This window comes from Oncorhynchus kisutch, linkage group LG16 (genome assembly GCF_002021735.2).
Source record: "Oncorhynchus kisutch isolate 150728-3 linkage group LG16, Okis_V2, whole genome shotgun sequence".
In the NCBI taxonomy this organism is placed as follows: Eukaryota; Metazoa; Chordata; class Actinopteri; order Salmoniformes; family Salmonidae; genus Oncorhynchus; species Oncorhynchus kisutch.
Window position 1 is genome coordinate 50,169,367 of NC_034189.2, and position 18,884 is coordinate 50,188,250.

The 18,884-nt window shown below is 41.0% G+C and overlaps 1 protein-coding gene across 1 annotated transcript; it reads right to left on the reverse strand.

The window, feature by feature from the left end:
- Positions 1-12,204: 12,204 nt before the first annotated feature.
- zgc:92380 (keratin) lies at positions 12,205-18,736 on the reverse strand. Its single transcript, XM_020473500.2, has 8 exons — positions 18,321-18,736; positions 18,034-18,116; positions 17,620-17,776; positions 17,299-17,460; positions 14,530-14,655; positions 13,592-13,818; positions 13,328-13,362; positions 12,205-12,694 (listed from the first exon to the last, which is right to left on the reverse strand). Exons 1-8 carry the CDS (start codon positions 18,654-18,656, stop codon positions 12,465-12,467), a joined length of 1,356 nt encoding a protein of 451 aa, XP_020329089.2. The 5' UTR covers positions 18,657-18,736; the 3' UTR covers positions 12,205-12,464.
- Positions 18,737-18,884: the final 148 nt, after the last annotated feature.

Genomic DNA, 18,884 nt, shown 5'->3' on the forward strand with positions numbered 1-18,884 from the left:
CTGTCTGGACAACACATAGATGGTGGACAATCTATTCCTAGTATTTACTGAATGTCTGTCTCTTACCAACTGAATACTGTTCTGTCTGGATAACGCATAGATGGTGGACAATCTATTCCTAGTATTTACTGAATGTCTGTCTCTTACCAACTGAATACAGTTCTGTCTGGATAACGCATAGATGGTGGACAATCTATTCCTAGTATTTACGGAATGTCTGTCTGGATAACACATAGATGGTGGACAATCTATTCCTAGTATTTACTGTCTGTCTCTTACCAACTGAATACCGTTCTGTCTGGACAACACATAGATGGTGGACAATATATTCCTAGTATTTACTGTCTGTCTCTTACCAACCGAATACCGTTCTGTCTGGACAACACATAGATGGTGGACAATCTATTCCTAGTATTTACTGTCTGTCTCTTACCAACTGAATACTGTTCTGTCTGGATAACACATAGGTGGACAATCTATTCCTAGTATTTACTGTCTGTCTCTTACCAACTGAATACCGTTCTGTCTGGACAACACATAGATGGTGGACAATCTATTCCTAGTATTTACTGTCTGTCTCTTACCAACTGAATACTGTTCTGTCTGGATAACACATAGATGGTGGACAATCTATTCCTAGTATTTACTGTCTGTCTCTTACCAACTGAACACTGTTCTGTCTGGACAACACATAGATGGTGGACAATCTATTCCTAGTATTTACTGTCTGTCTCTTACCAACTGAATACCGTTCTGTCTGGATAACACATAGATGGTGGACAATCTATTCCTAGTATTTACTGTCTGTCTCTTACCAACTGAATACTGTTCTGTCTGGACAACACATAGATGGTGGACAATCTATTCCTAGTATTTACTGTCTGTCTCTTACCAACTGAATACCGTTCTGTCTGGACAACACATAGATGGTGGACAATCTATTCCTAGTATTTACTGTCTGTCTCTTACCAACTGAATACCGTTCTGTCTGGATAACACATAGATGGTGGACAATATATTCCTAGTATTTACTGTCTGTCTCTTACCAACCGAATACCGTTCTGTCTGGACAACACATAGATGGTGGACAATCTATTCCTAGTATTTACTGTCTGTCTCTTACCAACTGAATACTGTTCTGTCTGGATAACACATAGGTGGACAATCTATTCCTAGTATTTACTGTCTGTCTCTTACCAACTGAATACCGTTCTGTCTGGACAACACATAGATGGTGGACAATCTATTCCTAGTATTTACTGTCTGTCTCTTACCAACTGAATACTGTTCTGTCTGGATAACACATAGATGGTGGACAATCTATTCCTAGTATTTACTGTCTGTCTCTTACCAACTGAACACTGTTCTGTCTGGACAACACATAGATGGTGGACAATCTATTCCTAGTATTTACTGTCTGTCTCTTACCAACTGAATACCGTTCTGTCTGGATAACACATAGATGGTGGACAATCTATTCCTAGTATTTACTGTCTGTCTCTTACCAACTGAATACTGTTCTGTCTGGACAACACATAGATGGTGGACAATCTATTCCTAGTATTTACTGTCTGTCTCTTACCAACTGAATACCGTTCTGTCTGGACAACACATAGATGGTGGACAATCTATTCCTAGTATTTACTGTCTGTCTCTTACCAACTGAATACCGTTCTGTCTGGATAACACATAGATGGTGGACAATCTATTCCTAGTATTTACTGTCTGTCTCTTACCAACTGAATACTGTTCTGTCTGGACAACACATAGATGGTGGACAATCTATTCCTAGTATTTACTGTCTGTCTCTTACCAACTGAATACCGTTCTGTCTGGATAACACATAGATGGTGGACAATCTATTCCTAGTATTTACTGTCTGTCTCTTACCAACTGAATACTGTTCTGTCTGGACAACACATAGATGGTGGACAATCTATTCCTAGTATTTACTGTCTCTTACCAACTGAATACTGTTCTGTCTGGACAACACATAGATGGTGGACAATCTATTCCTAGTATTTACTGTCTGTCTCTTACCAACTGAATACTGTTCTGTCTGGACAACACATAGATGGTGGACAATCTATTCCTAGTATTTACTGTCTGTCTCTTACCAACTGAATACTGTTCTGTCTGGATAACACATAGATGGTGGACAATCTATTCCTAGTATTTACTGTCTGTCTCTTACCAACTGAATACCGTTCTGTCTGGATAACACATAGATGGTGGACAATCTATTCCTAGTATTTACTGTCTGTCTCTTACCAACTGAATACTGTTCTGTCTGGATAACACATAGATGGTAGACAATCTATTCCTAGTATTTACTGTCTGTCTCTTACCAACTGAATACCGTTCTGTCTGGATAACACATAGATGGTGGACAATCTATTCCTAGTATTTACTGTCTGTCTCTTACCAACTTAATACCGTTCTGTATGGACAACACATAGATGGTGGACAATCTATTCCTAGTATTTACTGTCTGTCTCTTACCAACTGAATACCGTTCTGTCTGGATAACACATAGATGGTGGACAATCTATTCCTAGTATTTACTGTCTGTCTCTTACCAACTGAATACTGTTCTGTCTGGATAACACATAGATGGTGGACAATCTATTCCTAGTATTTACTGTCTGTCTCTTACCAACTGAATACCGTTCTGTCTGGATAACACATAGATGGTGGACAATCTATTCCTAGTATTTACTGTCTGTCTCTTACCAACTGAATACTGTTCTGTCTGGATAACACATAGATGGTGGACAATCTATTCCTAGTATTTACTGTCTGTCTCTTACCAACTGAATACCGTTCTGTCTGGATAACACATAGATGGTGGACAATCTATTCCTAGTATTTACTGAATGTCTCTTACCAACTGAATACTGTTCTGTCTGGATAACGCATAGATGGTGGACAATCTATTCCTAGTATTTACTGAATGTCTCTTACCAACTGAATACTGTTCTGTCTGGATAACACATAGATGGTGGACAATCTATTCCTAGTATTTACTGAATGTCTCTTACCAACTGAATACTGTTCTGTTTGGATAACAAATAGATGGTGGACAATCTATTCCTAGTATTTACTGTCTGTCTCTTACCAACTGAATACTGTTCTGTCTGGATAACACATAGATGGTGGACAATCTATTCCTAGTATTTACTGTCTGTCTCTTACCAACTGAATACCGTTCTGTCTGGATAACACATAGATGGTGGACAATCTATTCCTAGTATTTACTGTCTGTCTCTTACCAACTGAATACTGTTCTGTCTGGACAACACATAGATGGCAGACAATCTATTCCTACTATTTACTGTCTGTCTCTTACCAACTGAATACTGTTCTGTCTGGATAACACATAGATGGTGGACAATCTATTCCTAGTATTTACTGTCTGTCTCTTACCGACTGAATACCGTTCTGTCTGGATAACGCATAGATGGTGGACAATCTATTCCTAGTATTTACTGAATGTCTGTCTCATACCAACTGAATACTATTCTGTCTGGACAACACATAGATGGTGGACAATCTATTCCTAGTATTTACGGAATGTCTGTCTCTTACCAACTGAATACTGTTCTGTCTGGATAACGCATAGATGGTGGACAATCTATTCCTAGTATTTACTGTCTGTCTCTTACCAACTGAATACTGTTCTGTCTGGACAACACATAGATGGTGGACAATCTATTCCTAGTATTTACTGTCTGTCTCTTACCAACTGAATACCGTTCTGTCTGGACAACACATAGATGGTGGACAATCTATTCCTAGTATTTACTGTCTGTCTCTTACCAACTGAATACCGTTCTGTCTGGATAACACATAGATGGTGGACAATCTATTCCTAGTATTTACTGCCTGTCTCTTACCAACTGAATACTGTTCTGTCTGGACAACACATAGATGGTGGACAATCTATTCCTAGTATTTACTGTCTGTCTCTTACCAACTGAATACCGTTCTGTCTGGACAACACATAGATGGTGGACAATCTATTCCTAGTATTTACTGTCTGTCTCTTACCAACTGAATACTGTTCTGTCTGGACAACACATAGATGGTGGACAATCTATTCCTAGTATTTACTGTCTGTCTCTTACCAACTGAATACCGTTCTGTCTGGATAACACATAGATGGTGGACAATCTATTCCTAGTATTTACTGTCTGTCTCTTACCAACTGAATACTGTTCTGTCTGGACAACACATAGATGGTGGACAATCTATTCCTAGTATTTACTGTCTCTTACCAACTGAATACTGTTCTGTCTGGACAACACATAGATGGTGGACAATCTATTCCTAGTATTTACTGTCTGTCTCTTACCAACTGAATACTGTTCTGTCTGGACAACACATAGATGGTGGACAATCTATTCCTAGTATTTACTGTCTGTCTCTTACCAACTGAATACTGTTCTGTCTGGATAACACATAGATGGTGGACAATCTATTCCTAGTATTTACTGTCTGTCTCTTACCAACTGAATACCGTTCTGTCTGGATAACACATAGATGGTGGACAATCTATTCCTAGTATTTACTGTCTGTCTCTTACCAACTGAATACTGTTCTGTCTGGATAACACATAGATGGTGGACAATCTATTCCTAGTATTTACTGTCTGTCTCTTACCAACTGAATACCGTTCTGTCTGGATAACACATAGATGGTGGACAATCTATTCCTAGTATTTACTGTCTGTCTCTTACCAACTGAATACTGTTCTGTCTGGACAACACATAGATGGTAGACAATCTATTCCTACTATTTACTGTCTGTCTCTTACCAACTGAATACTGTTCTGTCTGGATAACACATAGATGGTGGACAATCTATTCCTAGTATTTACTGTCTGTCTCTTACCAACTGAATACCGTTCTGTCTGGATAACGCATAGATGGTGGACAATCTATTCCTAGTATTTACTGAATGTCTGTCTCTTACCAACTGAATACTATTCTGTCTGGACAACACATAGATGGTGGACAATCTATTCCTAGTATTTACGGAATGTCTGTCTCTTACCAACTGAATACTGTTCTGTCTGGATAACGCATAGATGGTGGACAATCTATTCCTAGTATTTACGGAATGTCTGTCTGGATAACGCATAGATGGTGGACAATCTATTCCTAGTATTTACTGAATGTCTGTCTCTTACCAACTGAATACCGTTCTGTCTGGACAACACATAGATGGTGGACAATCTATTCCTAGTATTTACTGAATGTCTGTCTCTTACCAACTGAATACTGTTCTGTCTGGATAACGCATAGATGGTGGACAATCTATTCCTAGTATTTACTGAATGTCTGTCTCTTACCAACTGAATACAGTTCTGTCTGGATAACACATAGATGGTGGACAATCTATTCCTAGTATTTACGGAATGTCTGTCTGGATAACACATAGATGGTGGACAATCTATTCCTAGTATTTACTGTCTGTCTCTTACCAACTGAATACCGTTCTGTCTGGACAACACATAGATGGTGGACAATATATTCCTAGTATTTACTGTCTGTGTCTTACCAACCGAATACCGTTCTGTCTGGACAACACATAGATGGTGGACAATCTATTCCTAGTATTTACTGTCTGTCTCTTACCAACTGAATACTGTTCTGTCTGGATAACACATAGGTGGACAATCTATTCCTAGTATTTACTGTCTGTCTCTTACCAACTGAATACCGTTCTGTCTGGACAACACATAGATGGTGGACAATCTATTCCTAGTATTTACTGTCTGTCTCTTACCAACTGAATACTGTTCTGTCTGGATAACACATAGATGGTGGACAATCTATTCCTAGTATTTACTGTCTGTCTCTTACCAACTGAACACTGTTCTGTCTGGACAACACATAGATGGTGGACAATCTATTCCTAGTATTTACTGTCTGTCTCTTACCAACTGAATACCGTTCTGTCTGGATAACACATAGATGGTGGACAATCTATTCCTAGTATTTACTGTCTGTCTCTTACCAACTGAATACTGTTCTGTCTGGACAACACATAGATGGTGGACAATCTATTCCTAGTATTTACTGTCTGTCTCTTACCAACTGAATACCGTTCTGTCTGGACAACACATAGATGGTGGACAATCTATTCCTAGTATTTACTGTCTGTCTCTTACCAACTGAATACCGTTCTGTCTGGATAACGCATAGATGGTGGACAATCTATTCCTAGTATTTACTGAATGTCTGTCTCATACCAACTGAATACTATTCTGTCTGGACAACACATAGATGGTGGACAATCTATTCCTAGTATTTACGGAATGTCTGTCTCTTACCAACTGAATACTGTTCTGTCTGGATAACGCATAGATGGTGGACAATCTATTCCTAGTATTTACGGAATGTCTGTCTGGATAACGCATAGATGGTGGACAATCTATTCCTAGTATTTACTGAATGTCTGTCTCTTACCAACTGAATACCGTTCTGTCTGGACAACACATAGATGGTGGACAATCTATTCCTAGTATTTACTGAATGTCTGTCTCTTACCAACTGAATACTGTTCTGTCTGGATAACGCATAGATGGTGGACAATCTATTCCTAGTATTTACTGAATGTCTGTCTCTTACCAACTGAATACAGTTCTGTCTGGATAACGCATAGATGGTGGACAATCTATTCCTAGTATTTACGGAATGTCTGTCTGGATAACACATAGATGGTGGACAATCTATTCCTAGTATTTACTGTCTGTCTCTTACCAACTGAATACCGTTCTGTCTGGATAACACATAGATGGTGGACAATCTATTCCTAGTATTTACTGTCTGTCTCTTACCAACTGAATACTGTTCTGTCTGGACAACACATAGATGGTGGACAATCTATTCCTAGTATTCACTGTCTGTCTCTTACCAACTGAATACCGTTCTGTCTGGATAACACATAGATGGTGGACAATCTATTCCTAGTATTTACTGTCTGTCTCTTACCAACTGAATACTGTTCTGTCTGGACAACACATAGATGGTGGACAATCTATTCCTAGTATTTACTGTCTCTTACCAACTGAATACTGTTCTGTCTGGACAACACATAGATGGTGGACAATCTATTCCTAGTATTTACTGTCTTTCTCTTACCAACTGAATACTGTTCTGTCTGGACAACACATAGATGGTGGACAATCTATTCCTAGTATTTACTGTCTGTCTCTTACCAACTGAATACTGTTCTGTCTGGATAACACATAGATGGTGGACAATCTATTCCTAGTATTTACTGTCTGTCTCTTACCAACTGAATACCGTTCTGTCTGGATAACACATAGATGGTGGACAATCTATTCCTAGTATTTACTGTCTGTCTCTTACCAACTGAATACTGTTCTGTCTGGATAACACGTAGATGGTAGACAATCTATTCCTAGTATTTACTGTCTGTCTCTTACCAACTGAATACCGTTCTGTCTGGATAACACATAGATGGTGGACAATCTATTCCTAGTATTTACTGTCTGTCTCTTACCAACTGAATACCGTTCTGTATGGACAACACATAGATGGTGGACAATCTATTCCTAGTATTTACTGTCTGTCTCTTACCAACTGAATACCGTTCTGTCTGGATAACACATAGATGGTGGACAATCTATTCCTAGTATTTACTGTCTGTCTCTTACCAACTGAATACTGTTCTGTCTGGATAACACATAGATGGTGGACAATCTATTCCTAGTATTTACTGTCTGTCTCTTACCAACTGAATACCGTTCTGTCTGGATAACACATAGATGGTGGACAATCTATTCCTAGTATTTACTGTCTGTCTCTTACCAACTGAATACTGTTCTGTCTGGATAACACATAGATGGTGGACAATCTATTCCTAGTATTTACTGTCTGTCTCTTACCAACTGAATACCGTTCTGTCTGGATAACACATAGATGGTGGACAATCTATTCCTAGTATTTACTGTCTGTCTCTTACCAACTGAATACTGTTCTGTCTGGACAACACATAGATGGTAGACAATCTATTCCTACTATTTACTGTCTGTCTCTTACCAACTGAATACTGTTCTGTCTGGATAACACATAGATGGTGGACAATCTATTCCTAGTATTTACTGTCTGTCTCTTACCAACTGAATACCGTTCTGTCTGGATAACGCATAGATGGTGGACAATCTATTCCTAGTATTTACTGTCTGTCTCTTACCAACTGAATACCGTTCTGTCTGGATAACGCATAGATGGTGGACAATCTATTCCTAGTATTTACGGAATGTCTGTCTCTTACCAACTGAATACTGTTCTGTCTGGATAACGCATAGATGGTGGACAATCTATTCCTAGTATTTACGGAATGTCTGTCTGGATAACGCATAGATGGTGGACAATCTATTCCTAGTATTTACTGAATGTCTGTCTCTTACCAACTGAATACCGTTCTGTCTGGACAACACATAGATGGTGGACAATCTATTCCTAGTATTTACTGAATGTCTGTCTCTTACCAACTGAATACTGTTCTGTCTGGATAACGCATAGATGGTGGACAATCTATTCCTAGTATTTACTGAATGTCTGTCTCTTACCAACTGAATACTGTTCTGTCTGGATAACGCATAGATGGTGGACAATCTATTCCTAGTATTTACTGTCTGTCTCTTACCAACTGAATACTGTTCTGTCTGGATAACGCATAGATGGTGGACAATCTATTCCTAGTATTTACTGTCTGTCTCTTACCAACTGAATACTGTTCTGTCTGGATAGCGCATAGATGGTGGACAATCTATTCCTAGTATTTACTGTCTCTTACCAACTGAATACCGTTCTGTCTGGATAACACATAGATGGTGGACAATCTATTCCTAGTATTTACTGTCTGTCTCTTACCAACTGAATACCGTTCTGTCTGGATAACACATAGATGGTGGACAATCTATTCCTAGTATTTACTGTCTGTCTCTTACCAACTGAATACTGTTCTGTCTGGATAACACATAGATGGTGGACAATCTATTCCTAGTATTTACTGTCTGTCTCTTACTAACTGAATACCGTTCTGTCTGGATAACACATAGATGGTGGACAATCTATTCCTAGTATTTACTGTCTGTCTCTTACCAACTGAATACTGTTCTGTCTAGACAACACATAGATGGTAGACAATCTATTCCTACTATTTACTGTCTGTCTCTTACCAACTGAATACCGTTCTGTCTGGATAACACATAGATGGTGGACAATCTATTCCTAGTATTTACTGTCTGTCTCTTACCAACTGAATACTGTTCTGTCTGGATAACACATAGATGGTGGACAATCTATTCCTAGTATTTACTGTCTGTCTCTTACCAACTGAATACCGTTCTGTCTGGATAACGCATAGATGGTGGACAATCTATTCCTAGTATTTACTGAATGTCTGTCTCTTACCAACTGAATACTATTCTGTCTGGACAACACATAGATGGTGGACAATCTATTCCTAGTATTTACGGAATGTCTGTCTGGATAACGCATAGATGGTGGACAATCTATTCCTAGTATTTACTGTCTGTCTCTTACCAACTGAATACTGTTCTGTCTGGATAACGCATAGATGGTGGACAATCTATTCCTAGTATTTACGGAATGTCTGTCTGGATAACGCATAGATGGTGGACAATCTATTCCTAGTATTTACGGAATGTCTGTCTCTTACCAACTGAATACTGTTCTGTCTGGATAACGCATAGATGGTGGACAATCTATTCCTAGTATTTACGGAATGTCTGTCTGGATAACGCATAGATGGTGGACAATCTATTCCTAGTATTTACTGAATGTCTGTCTCTTACCAACTGAATACCGTTCTGTCTGGACAACACATAGATGGTGGACAATCTATTCCTAGTATTTACTGAATGTCTGTCTCTTACCAACTGAATACTGTTCTGTCTGGATAACGCATAGATGGTGGACAATCTATTCCTAGTATTTACTGAATGTCTGTCTCTTACCAACTGAATACTGTTCTGTCTGGATAACGCATAGATGGTGGACAATCTATTCCTAGTATTTACTGTCTGTCTCTTACCAACTGAATACTGTTCTGTCTGGATAACGCATAGATGGTGGACAATCTATTCCTAGTATTTACTGTCTGTCTCTTACCAACTGAATACTGTTCTGTCTGGATAGCGCATAGATGGTGGACAATCTATTCCTAGTATTTACTGTCTCTTACCAACTGAATACCGTTCTGTCTGGATAACACATAGATGGTGGACAATCTATTCCTAGTATTTACTGTCTGTCTCTTACCAACTGAATACCGTTCTGTCTGGATAACACATAGATGGTGGACAATCTATTCCTAGTATTTACTGTCTGTCTCTTACCAACTGAATACTGTTCTGTCTGGATAACACATAGATGGTGGACAATCTATTCCTAGTATTTACTGTCTGTCTCTTACTAACTGAATACCGTTCTGTCTGGATAACACATAGATGGTGGACAATCTATTCCTAGTATTTACTGTCTGTCTCTTACCAACTGAATACTGTTCTGTCTGGACAACACATAGATGGTAGACAATCTATTCCTACTATTTACTGTCTGTCTCTTACCAACTGAATACCGTTCTGTCTGGATAACACATAGATGGTGGACAATCTATTCCTAGTATTTACTGTCTGTCTCTTACCAACTGAATACTGTTCTGTCTGGATAACACATAGATGGTGGACAATCTATTCCTAGTATTTACTGTCTGTCTCTTACCAACTGAATACCGTTCTGTCTGGATAACGCATAGATGGTGGACAATCTATTCCTAGTATTTACTGAATGTCTGTCTCTTACCAACTGAATACTATTCTGTCTGGACAACACATAGATGGTGGACAATCTATTCCTAGTATTTACGGAATGTCTGTCTGGATAACGCATAGATGGTGGACAATCTATTCCTAGTATTTACTGTCTGTCTCTTACCAACTGAATACTGTTCTGTCTGGATAACGCATAGATGGTGGACAATCTATTCCTAGTATTTACGGAATGTCTGTCTGGATAACGCATAGATGGTGGACAATCTATTCCTAGTATTTACTGAATGTCTGTCTCTTACCAACTGAATACCGTTCTGTCTGGACAACACATAGATGGTGGACAATCTATTCCTAGTATTTACTGAATGTCTGTCTCTTACCAACTGAATACTGTTCTGTCTGGATAACGCATAGATGGTGGACAATCTATTCCTAGTATTTACTGAATGTCTGTCTCTTACCAACTGAATACTGTTCTGTCTGGATAACGCATAGATGGTGGACAATCTATTCCTAGTATTTACTGTCTGTCTCTTACCAACTGAATACTGTTCTGTCTGGATAACGCATAGATGGTGGACAATCTATTCCTAGTATTTACTGTCTGTCTCTTACCAACTGAATACTGTTCTGTCTGGATAACACATAGATGGTGGACAATCTATTCCTAGTATTTACTGTCTGTCTCTTACCAACTGAATACTGTTCTGTCTGGATAACGCATAGATGGTGGACAATCTATTCCTAGTATTTACTGTCTCTTACCAACTGAATACCGTTCTGTCTGGATAATGCATAGATGGTGGACAATCTATTCCTAGTATTTACTGTCTCTTACCAACTGAATACCGTTCTGTCTGGATAACGCATAGATGGTGGACAATCTATTCCTAGTATTTACTGTCTGTCTCTTACCAACTGAATACCATTGAGAATAGAACTTGGCCGTTTTAAATGTATATTATAAAGTTATGTTTTTTTCAATTACCTTGTCGATTGATGAACAACCAAAAACATTGCGCATGACTGCAACAGAAGAACCATATCTTCGCCTTACAACAATCCTTGCTGCTTTATTGATGACATGTTTACTGTTGCATTGTCTTTGGTTTCACTTTAGCTTCTATGTGAAAACAGCTCTGTTTGAGCGAGATCCAATTCCTCAGAACTCCAGCCCTCACTTCCTCAGATCAGTGTCAATGTTTCTGTGGGTGAACAGTAAACACACAGCCACTATTTTAAATCCAATAGTTTTAGTCCCACCACTACGCTTACTACCCAGGGAATATTGCACAACTCATTGGTAATAAAAACAATTTTCAATGTCTTGTAAAAGACAACTGGAAGACATTGATGATACAGAGTCAAGAATGTGTTGAACGTATTTATTTTGTAGAGAAACATCTGAGAAAGAATGCAGTGGAATACCACCAAATCAACCCATACACAACATCATTAGTTATGATGCTGGGCTTCAAAACACAAAGAGAAAAGACTAGAGGGATCGGGGTTGAGGTGAGGAGGGGGATTCAGGGAGCAGACTTCTTTGTGGGTTTCTCTTTATGGTCATTATTGTCTGCATCGGAGGAGGAAGAAGACACAAGAGGTGGAATCTTTCTTTGGTTTATCCTCAGCTGGTGCCTGCTTCGGTTGTTGGCGTCTCAGCCTTAGCTGCCTTTGTAGACGCCTCTGTCTTTGTAGGGAGGCTCTCTTGAGTTGCAGGGACTTCGGTCTTCATTGTGGGGGCCTCTTGGATTGGAGGGAGAATTTTCTGAGTTGCCGCAGCTTCTGTCTTTTTGGGGACCTCCTTTCCATCAACCTCATCCTTCATCAAGGCTTTCTTAGGTTGCTGGGGCGGCTCTGATGTGAAGTCAGGGAAGAGGAAGAAGATCTCAGTCTGAACATTTTGTAGGATGTTTTTCAGTTGAGGAATTGAAGTAGCCTTGTGGAACCATCCTGATTGCTAAGCTCACTGTTTCTGTTTCTGTGAGCTAAATCAGAATGTGAGCTATTGTGTGATCAGGACGGTTCCACCAGACTAATAGAAGTAGACATACAATTTGAATTGGAAATGTATAGTATATTGTTAGCAATGTATAGTATATTGCCATGTTCAAATCAAATTGCACATCCTACTTGAATCAGATGTTTGCATGAATTGAATAGACACCACCTCTGCAACACATCCACATAACATTGGGATCAAATGAATCAATGACTCAATGTCTTACAATCATACAAGGAACAACTCACAATCAGAATACCATTGTATCTGTCTACAACATGTTAAGAACATTGTCTTTGACATCATGCAGTTATACAGTGACATAGGTAGGTAGTGCAGACAGAGTGATATTAGCCATAACTGAGAATGAACAGCAATCTGGAGTGACATCTTAGATGGACAGTGATATAATGGTATGTTGGATTCCCTGGTGTCTTCTCCCATACATCAGATCAGATGGTTCAGTAGGGCCGATGTCCAGTACTTACCACAATTCACTGCCTGCTCTAAAGAAAACTCCACGCTGTTGGGGAAGAGGATAAATTACACCACTTAACCGGCAACTTGAAATATAATACCAGGTTTACTGCAAATGTGCTACAGACCCTATATAAACTGAATGTTGTTTGATCCTATGTATAGGTACCTCATTATAAGCCATGGGCTAACTGGGAATACTAGCTATGACAACCCACATCAAGTCATGAGTACTGAGCCTCCATTCCCTCTGGGTTTGTGCATCGTTAGCTCACCTGTCATCAGGGGCGATGTCGTGCATTAGGCTGCGGTAGTTCTCGATCTCGGCTTCCAGCTTCATCTTGACGTGAAGCAGCTCCTGGTAGTCATCCACATGCCTCTCCACCTGCGTCCTCACCTGGACCAGCTCTCCCTCCAACTGCAGCAGGATCTTATTGAGGCGAGTCATCTCACGGTTGTACCGCCCATCCATGTCCTTCAGAGACTCCTCATGGGAGTGGACCTGTGACGGACAAGGAAAGAGACCCATCAATTTGTGAGCGGATGTGACGGACAGGCACAGGGACCAATCAAATCCATTTGAACTCACAATTTTTATTTCCTGACTATAAAGACTGGATGTTGGACTGTTTTGTATTAGTTGTTGTTAAATCAAGTTCACATATGTTCCAGGTGGCGACCATGTTGATGACAGGTCATGAAGTTCAGTCTGGTTCGTAATGACAGAGTTCAATGTAATAACCAGGATGGCTGGTTATTGTGTCGACAACACAGCTATGTTACATCCCTATATAGAGGTGTTGCATTCTCTGTAGGTTAAGGGATGTGTGTGTGCATAGTTGACCCCTGTTTAGCATGGTCAGCTTTACCTTGACCCAGTTTACCTACACTCTTAGATAAAAAGGTGCTATTTAGGGTTATTCGGCGGTCCCCATAGGAGACACCTTTGAATAACTATTTCGGTTGCAGGTAGAACCCTTTTGGTTCCATTTAGAACCCTTTATAAAGAGGGTTCTACATTGACCACAAAATGGTTCTACTTGGAACCAATAATGGTTCTCCTATGGGGATAGCTGAACCCTTTTTTCTAAGCGTGTAGGACAGTATAGGTTGTGTATGGGGCTTACCGATGTTGGGTATTGTCCAGTGTGTGATGTCACTGGTCAGGTGACGAGAGAGAGCGCGAGAGCGAGAGCGAGAGTGTATGTTTTACCATGCTCATTGTAGACTGTATGTCTATCTCCAGAAGGTGTCTCTGTCTGCGCAGGTCTTTGAGCTCATCCTTGCCTGAATGCAGAGCCTCATTATTCTCAACCACCTCTACCTTGATGCTGTCAAACTGTCAGAGAGAGAGAGAACCGAACTCAAAATCAAAAAAGCATAGTACAACAGCAAGATGCTGACACTAATTGAGGAGTCCATAACACAAACAACTTCTGGCAAAATTGGAAAAACCAAAAAAAAAAAAGTTACGATTCTCTTGTGGTGAAGGAGAGTTGGACCAAAATGCGGCGTGTAGATTGCGATCCATGTTTAATAAACAAACGTAAAACACGAATCAATACAAACACAAAGAACGTAACGAAAACCGAAACAGCTACCTAAATATGGTTCCCAATCAGAGACAATGACTAACACCTGCCTCTGATTGAGAACCATATCAGGCCAAACATAGAAATAGACAAACCAGACACAACATAGAATGCCCACCCAGCTCACGTCCTGACCAACACTAAAACAAGGAAAACACATACGAACGATGGTCAGACCGTGACAAAAGACAGGAATTAGCAATACAAAATGGTGACATACAGGTATGTGTAACGGATGTGAAACGGGTAGCTAGTTAGCGGTGGTGCGCACTAAATAGCGTTTCAATCGGTGACGTCACTCGCTCTGAGACCTTGAAGTAGTGGTTCCCCTTGCTCTGCAAGAGCCGCGGCTTTTGTGGAGCGATGGGTAGCGATGCTTCGTGGGTGACTGTTGTTGATGTGTGCAGAGGGTCTCTGGTTCGCGCCCGGGTATGGGCGAGGGGACGGTCTAAAGTTATACTGGTACATATGGACAACCCATTTTAAAACATTCTACAACATCGTTCAAATTCATGCAAATGCAGAACAACACGAAATTCATGAGAATTTGAATGGATTAGAAAAACCTATAAAGGACCATCAAAATCCATTGGACTCCCCAATTACTGACTAGGAGCTGTATAAGAATCTTCAGGCCCTCAAATTTAAAAAGCATGATGGCACCTGATGGCATCCTAAATGAGATGCTCAAACTCACCAGTGCAAAATGTCAACTGGCTATATTAAAACTGTTTAATTTGATCCTGAGTGTAGGTTATTTCCCAGAGTGGTGTAATGGGTAAAACATATTACATAATTAGTTCAATGTATACTGGGAATACATTGAGATTCAAAATTGGCCAGAAAATAACTTTATTCTTTAAACAGAGCCCTGCGCTCTTCAATATTTAAATCGACAAATTGGCCACTATTCTATAGAAATCCTCAGCCCCTGGTGTTAGCCTCCACAGCCTTGCCATTGAGGAGGGTAGACCCAGGAAAACCTGGCTCCGTGTAGAGGAAAGGCTGTGCAACCACTGCACCACAGGAGAACCTGGCTCCCTGTAGAGGAAAGGCTGTGCAACCATGGCACCACAGGAGAACCTGGCTCCCTGTAGAGGAAAGCTGTGCAACCACGGCACCACAGGAGAACCTGGCTCCCTGTAGAGGAAAGGCTGTGCAACCACTGCACCACAGGAGAACCTGGCTCCCTGTAGAGGAAAGGCTGTGCAACCACTGCACCACAGGAGAACCTGGCTCCCTGTAGAGGAAAGGCTGTGCAACCACTGCACCACAGGAGAACCTGGCTCCCTGTAGAGGAAAGCTGTGCAACCACGGCACCACAGGAGAACCTGGCTCCCTGTAGAGGAAAGGCTGTGCAACCACTGCACCACAGGAGAACCTGGCTCCCTGTAGAGGAAAGGCTGTGCAACCACTGCACCACAGGAGAACCTGGCTCCCTGTAGAGGAAAGGCTGTGCAACCACGGCACCACAGGAGAACCTGGCTCCCTGTAGAGGAAAGGCTGTGCAACCACGGCACCACAGCAGAACCTGGCTCCCTGTAGAGGAAAGGCTGTGCAACCACTGCACCACAGGAGAACCTGGCTCCCTGTAGAGGAAAGGCTGTGCAACCACGGCACCACAGGAGAACCTGGCTCCCTGTAGAGGAAAGGCTGTGCAACCACGGCACCACAGCAGAACCTGGCTCCCTGTAGAGGAAAGGCTGTGCAACCACTGCACCACAGGAGAACCTGGCTCCCTGTAGAGGAAAGGCTGTGCAACCACGGCACCACAGGAGAACCTGGCTCCCTGTAGAGGAAAGGCTGTGCAACCACGGCACCACAGCAGAACCTGAGACAGAGCTGCATTTCCTGACAAATTGTCAAAAAATATAAAACAATTAGAGAGTGCCCTTTTCCCCAATTTGAAACCCTGATTCAAGGTTTCAAAGACCTCTCTGATGAGAATAGGCTGCCCGTCCTGTTGGGGGAGGACGCAGAGAGCTATGGGTTGGCAGCGCACTACAGTACATTGCTGCCTGCCGTAAGATGAGTCAGTGTCTGACATACCAACATATGGTTATTGTTATTGTAATTGTTCAATGTTGTTAAGGTTATTTTGACCCTTGATTATTGTAGTTACTGCTGTCCCCTTGACAATAATGATTATTATTATTTGAATTATGCTAATATTGTAAATCTTTGGCAATATGTACATTGTTACGTCATGCCAATAAAGGAAATTGAATTAAATTGAATTGAGAGAGAGAGAGAGAGAGAGAGAGAGAGAGCTAGCGAGCAAGATTAATTAATTGAGGAATGAACAAACAAACAAGCGAAGGAATTAGATCATTAATGATCAAACAAAGTAATATAGTGTGGTTCATTGATATGGAAGTAAATCTTCATACCTTGCTCTGGTACCAGTCGTCAGTGTCCTTGAGGTTCTTCTTGGCCAGTTTCTCGTACTGGGAGCGGATCTTGTTGAGTGTATCACTCAGGTTGTTGTCCTGGGAGTCAAACTCCACAAGGACGTTGGAGTCCTTGATCTTCTTACGCAGCTCATCAACGTCCTGCATGCAGCAGAGTACAATACAGTAGTTGTTATGGGCTATTTCAAGTAAAATCTGCTCTTGGATCATCTCTCCCATTCCCAGCTATAAACCTAACCATTATGAGGTAAATCTCAAAACTGTTCCGGGAACAGTGGGTGAATGAGTGTGTGCCCTTACATCCTTATGGTCCTTCTTGAGGAAGGCGAGCTCTTCATTCACAGACTCGATCTGGCTCTCCAGCTGCATGCGGTTCAGGTTGGTGTCATCAATCACCTTCTTCAGACCATTCAGGTCCTTCTCCACAGTCTTCCTGGCCTGCTTCTCGTTGTCCAGCCTGCAGAGGAGAGGACAGGAGCATGTATCAGTCTCTCTTAGCCCCATACAATGTAAAAAAGCCCCATTCGGTTTTAGCAAAGAATGCTATATGTAAATGAGCACCATTTTCATAATTGTTTTTATTATAATGACATAATAATCATCCAATAATATACATTTTATTTTGTGTATTTTTGTCCTATTTTGTTTTAATGAATTGAAGGTACTACTAAGTACTTTAAATACATCTCCAGGTGATAGCATGTCATGTCTCACTTGTTTTTGAAGTCATCATTGGCCAGTTTGCTGTTGTCAATTTGCAGTAACAAACGTGCATTATCCATGGTCATATCACGGAGCTGAAACCGAGAGAACATGGGCCAGTTATTGAGAATCCAGTAAACACACCAAAGGATTCACAGACAGAGATCAAGTGACTATCAGCTGAATAAGCTCAGTTGACATAGACATACAGTACTGTACATTGATCATTTAATGGGCAAAAATGCAGAATTAATCAGTCTAATTAATCATATTAAATAATTAACTGAGTGAAAAATCACCTTCTTCCTGAGGTCATTCAATGGTTTCTCAACCACATCCCAGTCGCGGCCGTTGGGGTCTCCTCTCTTGTCCAAGATGTCCTGAATCTGGTCCTCCAGATCTTTGTTGGCTTCCTCCAGGTTCCTCACCCTGCCCAGGTAGCCGGACAGACGGTCGTTGAGACCCTTCATGGTCTTCTTATCATCCGGGGCGGGCCCGGGGGCAGGAGAGACCTCCTTCAAATTCTCCTTATCAGAGCGCATAGCGTTCCGTAGCCCCTCCAGACAGGCCACAGAAACCCTGGAGCCTCTTCCCCCGGCCCCACCGAACATGCTGAAGGCACTGTTCCTAGACATGGCAGTAGTTGGTTGAATAGGTGAGTTGAGAAAGAAAATAGAGAGGCAGTGTAGAACCGATAGTCACCTGTACAGGTAGTGATTGAGAGATGCGAGGGACTGTTGTTATACCGCTGCTTAACACCTGAAACCGGCCCCAAAGATACGATTGGCTGTGGTACGTCCAGCACACCCCCGGGCAAACAGGTTTAGAGTAAACATTCAAGTTTTCCATTGTGACTTTGTTGT

Coding starts and splice junctions, on each gene's coding strand:
- zgc:92380 (XM_020473500.2), bottom strand. CDS start 18,656: ATGTCTAGGAACAGTGCCTTCAGCATGTTCGGTGGGGCCGGGGGAAGA. Junction 17,777..18,033: donor AATGATGACTTCAAAAACAA/GTGAGACATGAC, acceptor TCTCCTCTGCAG/GCTGGACAACGAGAAGCAGG. Junction 12,695..13,327: donor AGAGCAGGCAGTGAATTGTG/GTAAGTACTGGA, acceptor ACTTCACATCAG/AGCCGCCCCAGCAACCTAAG.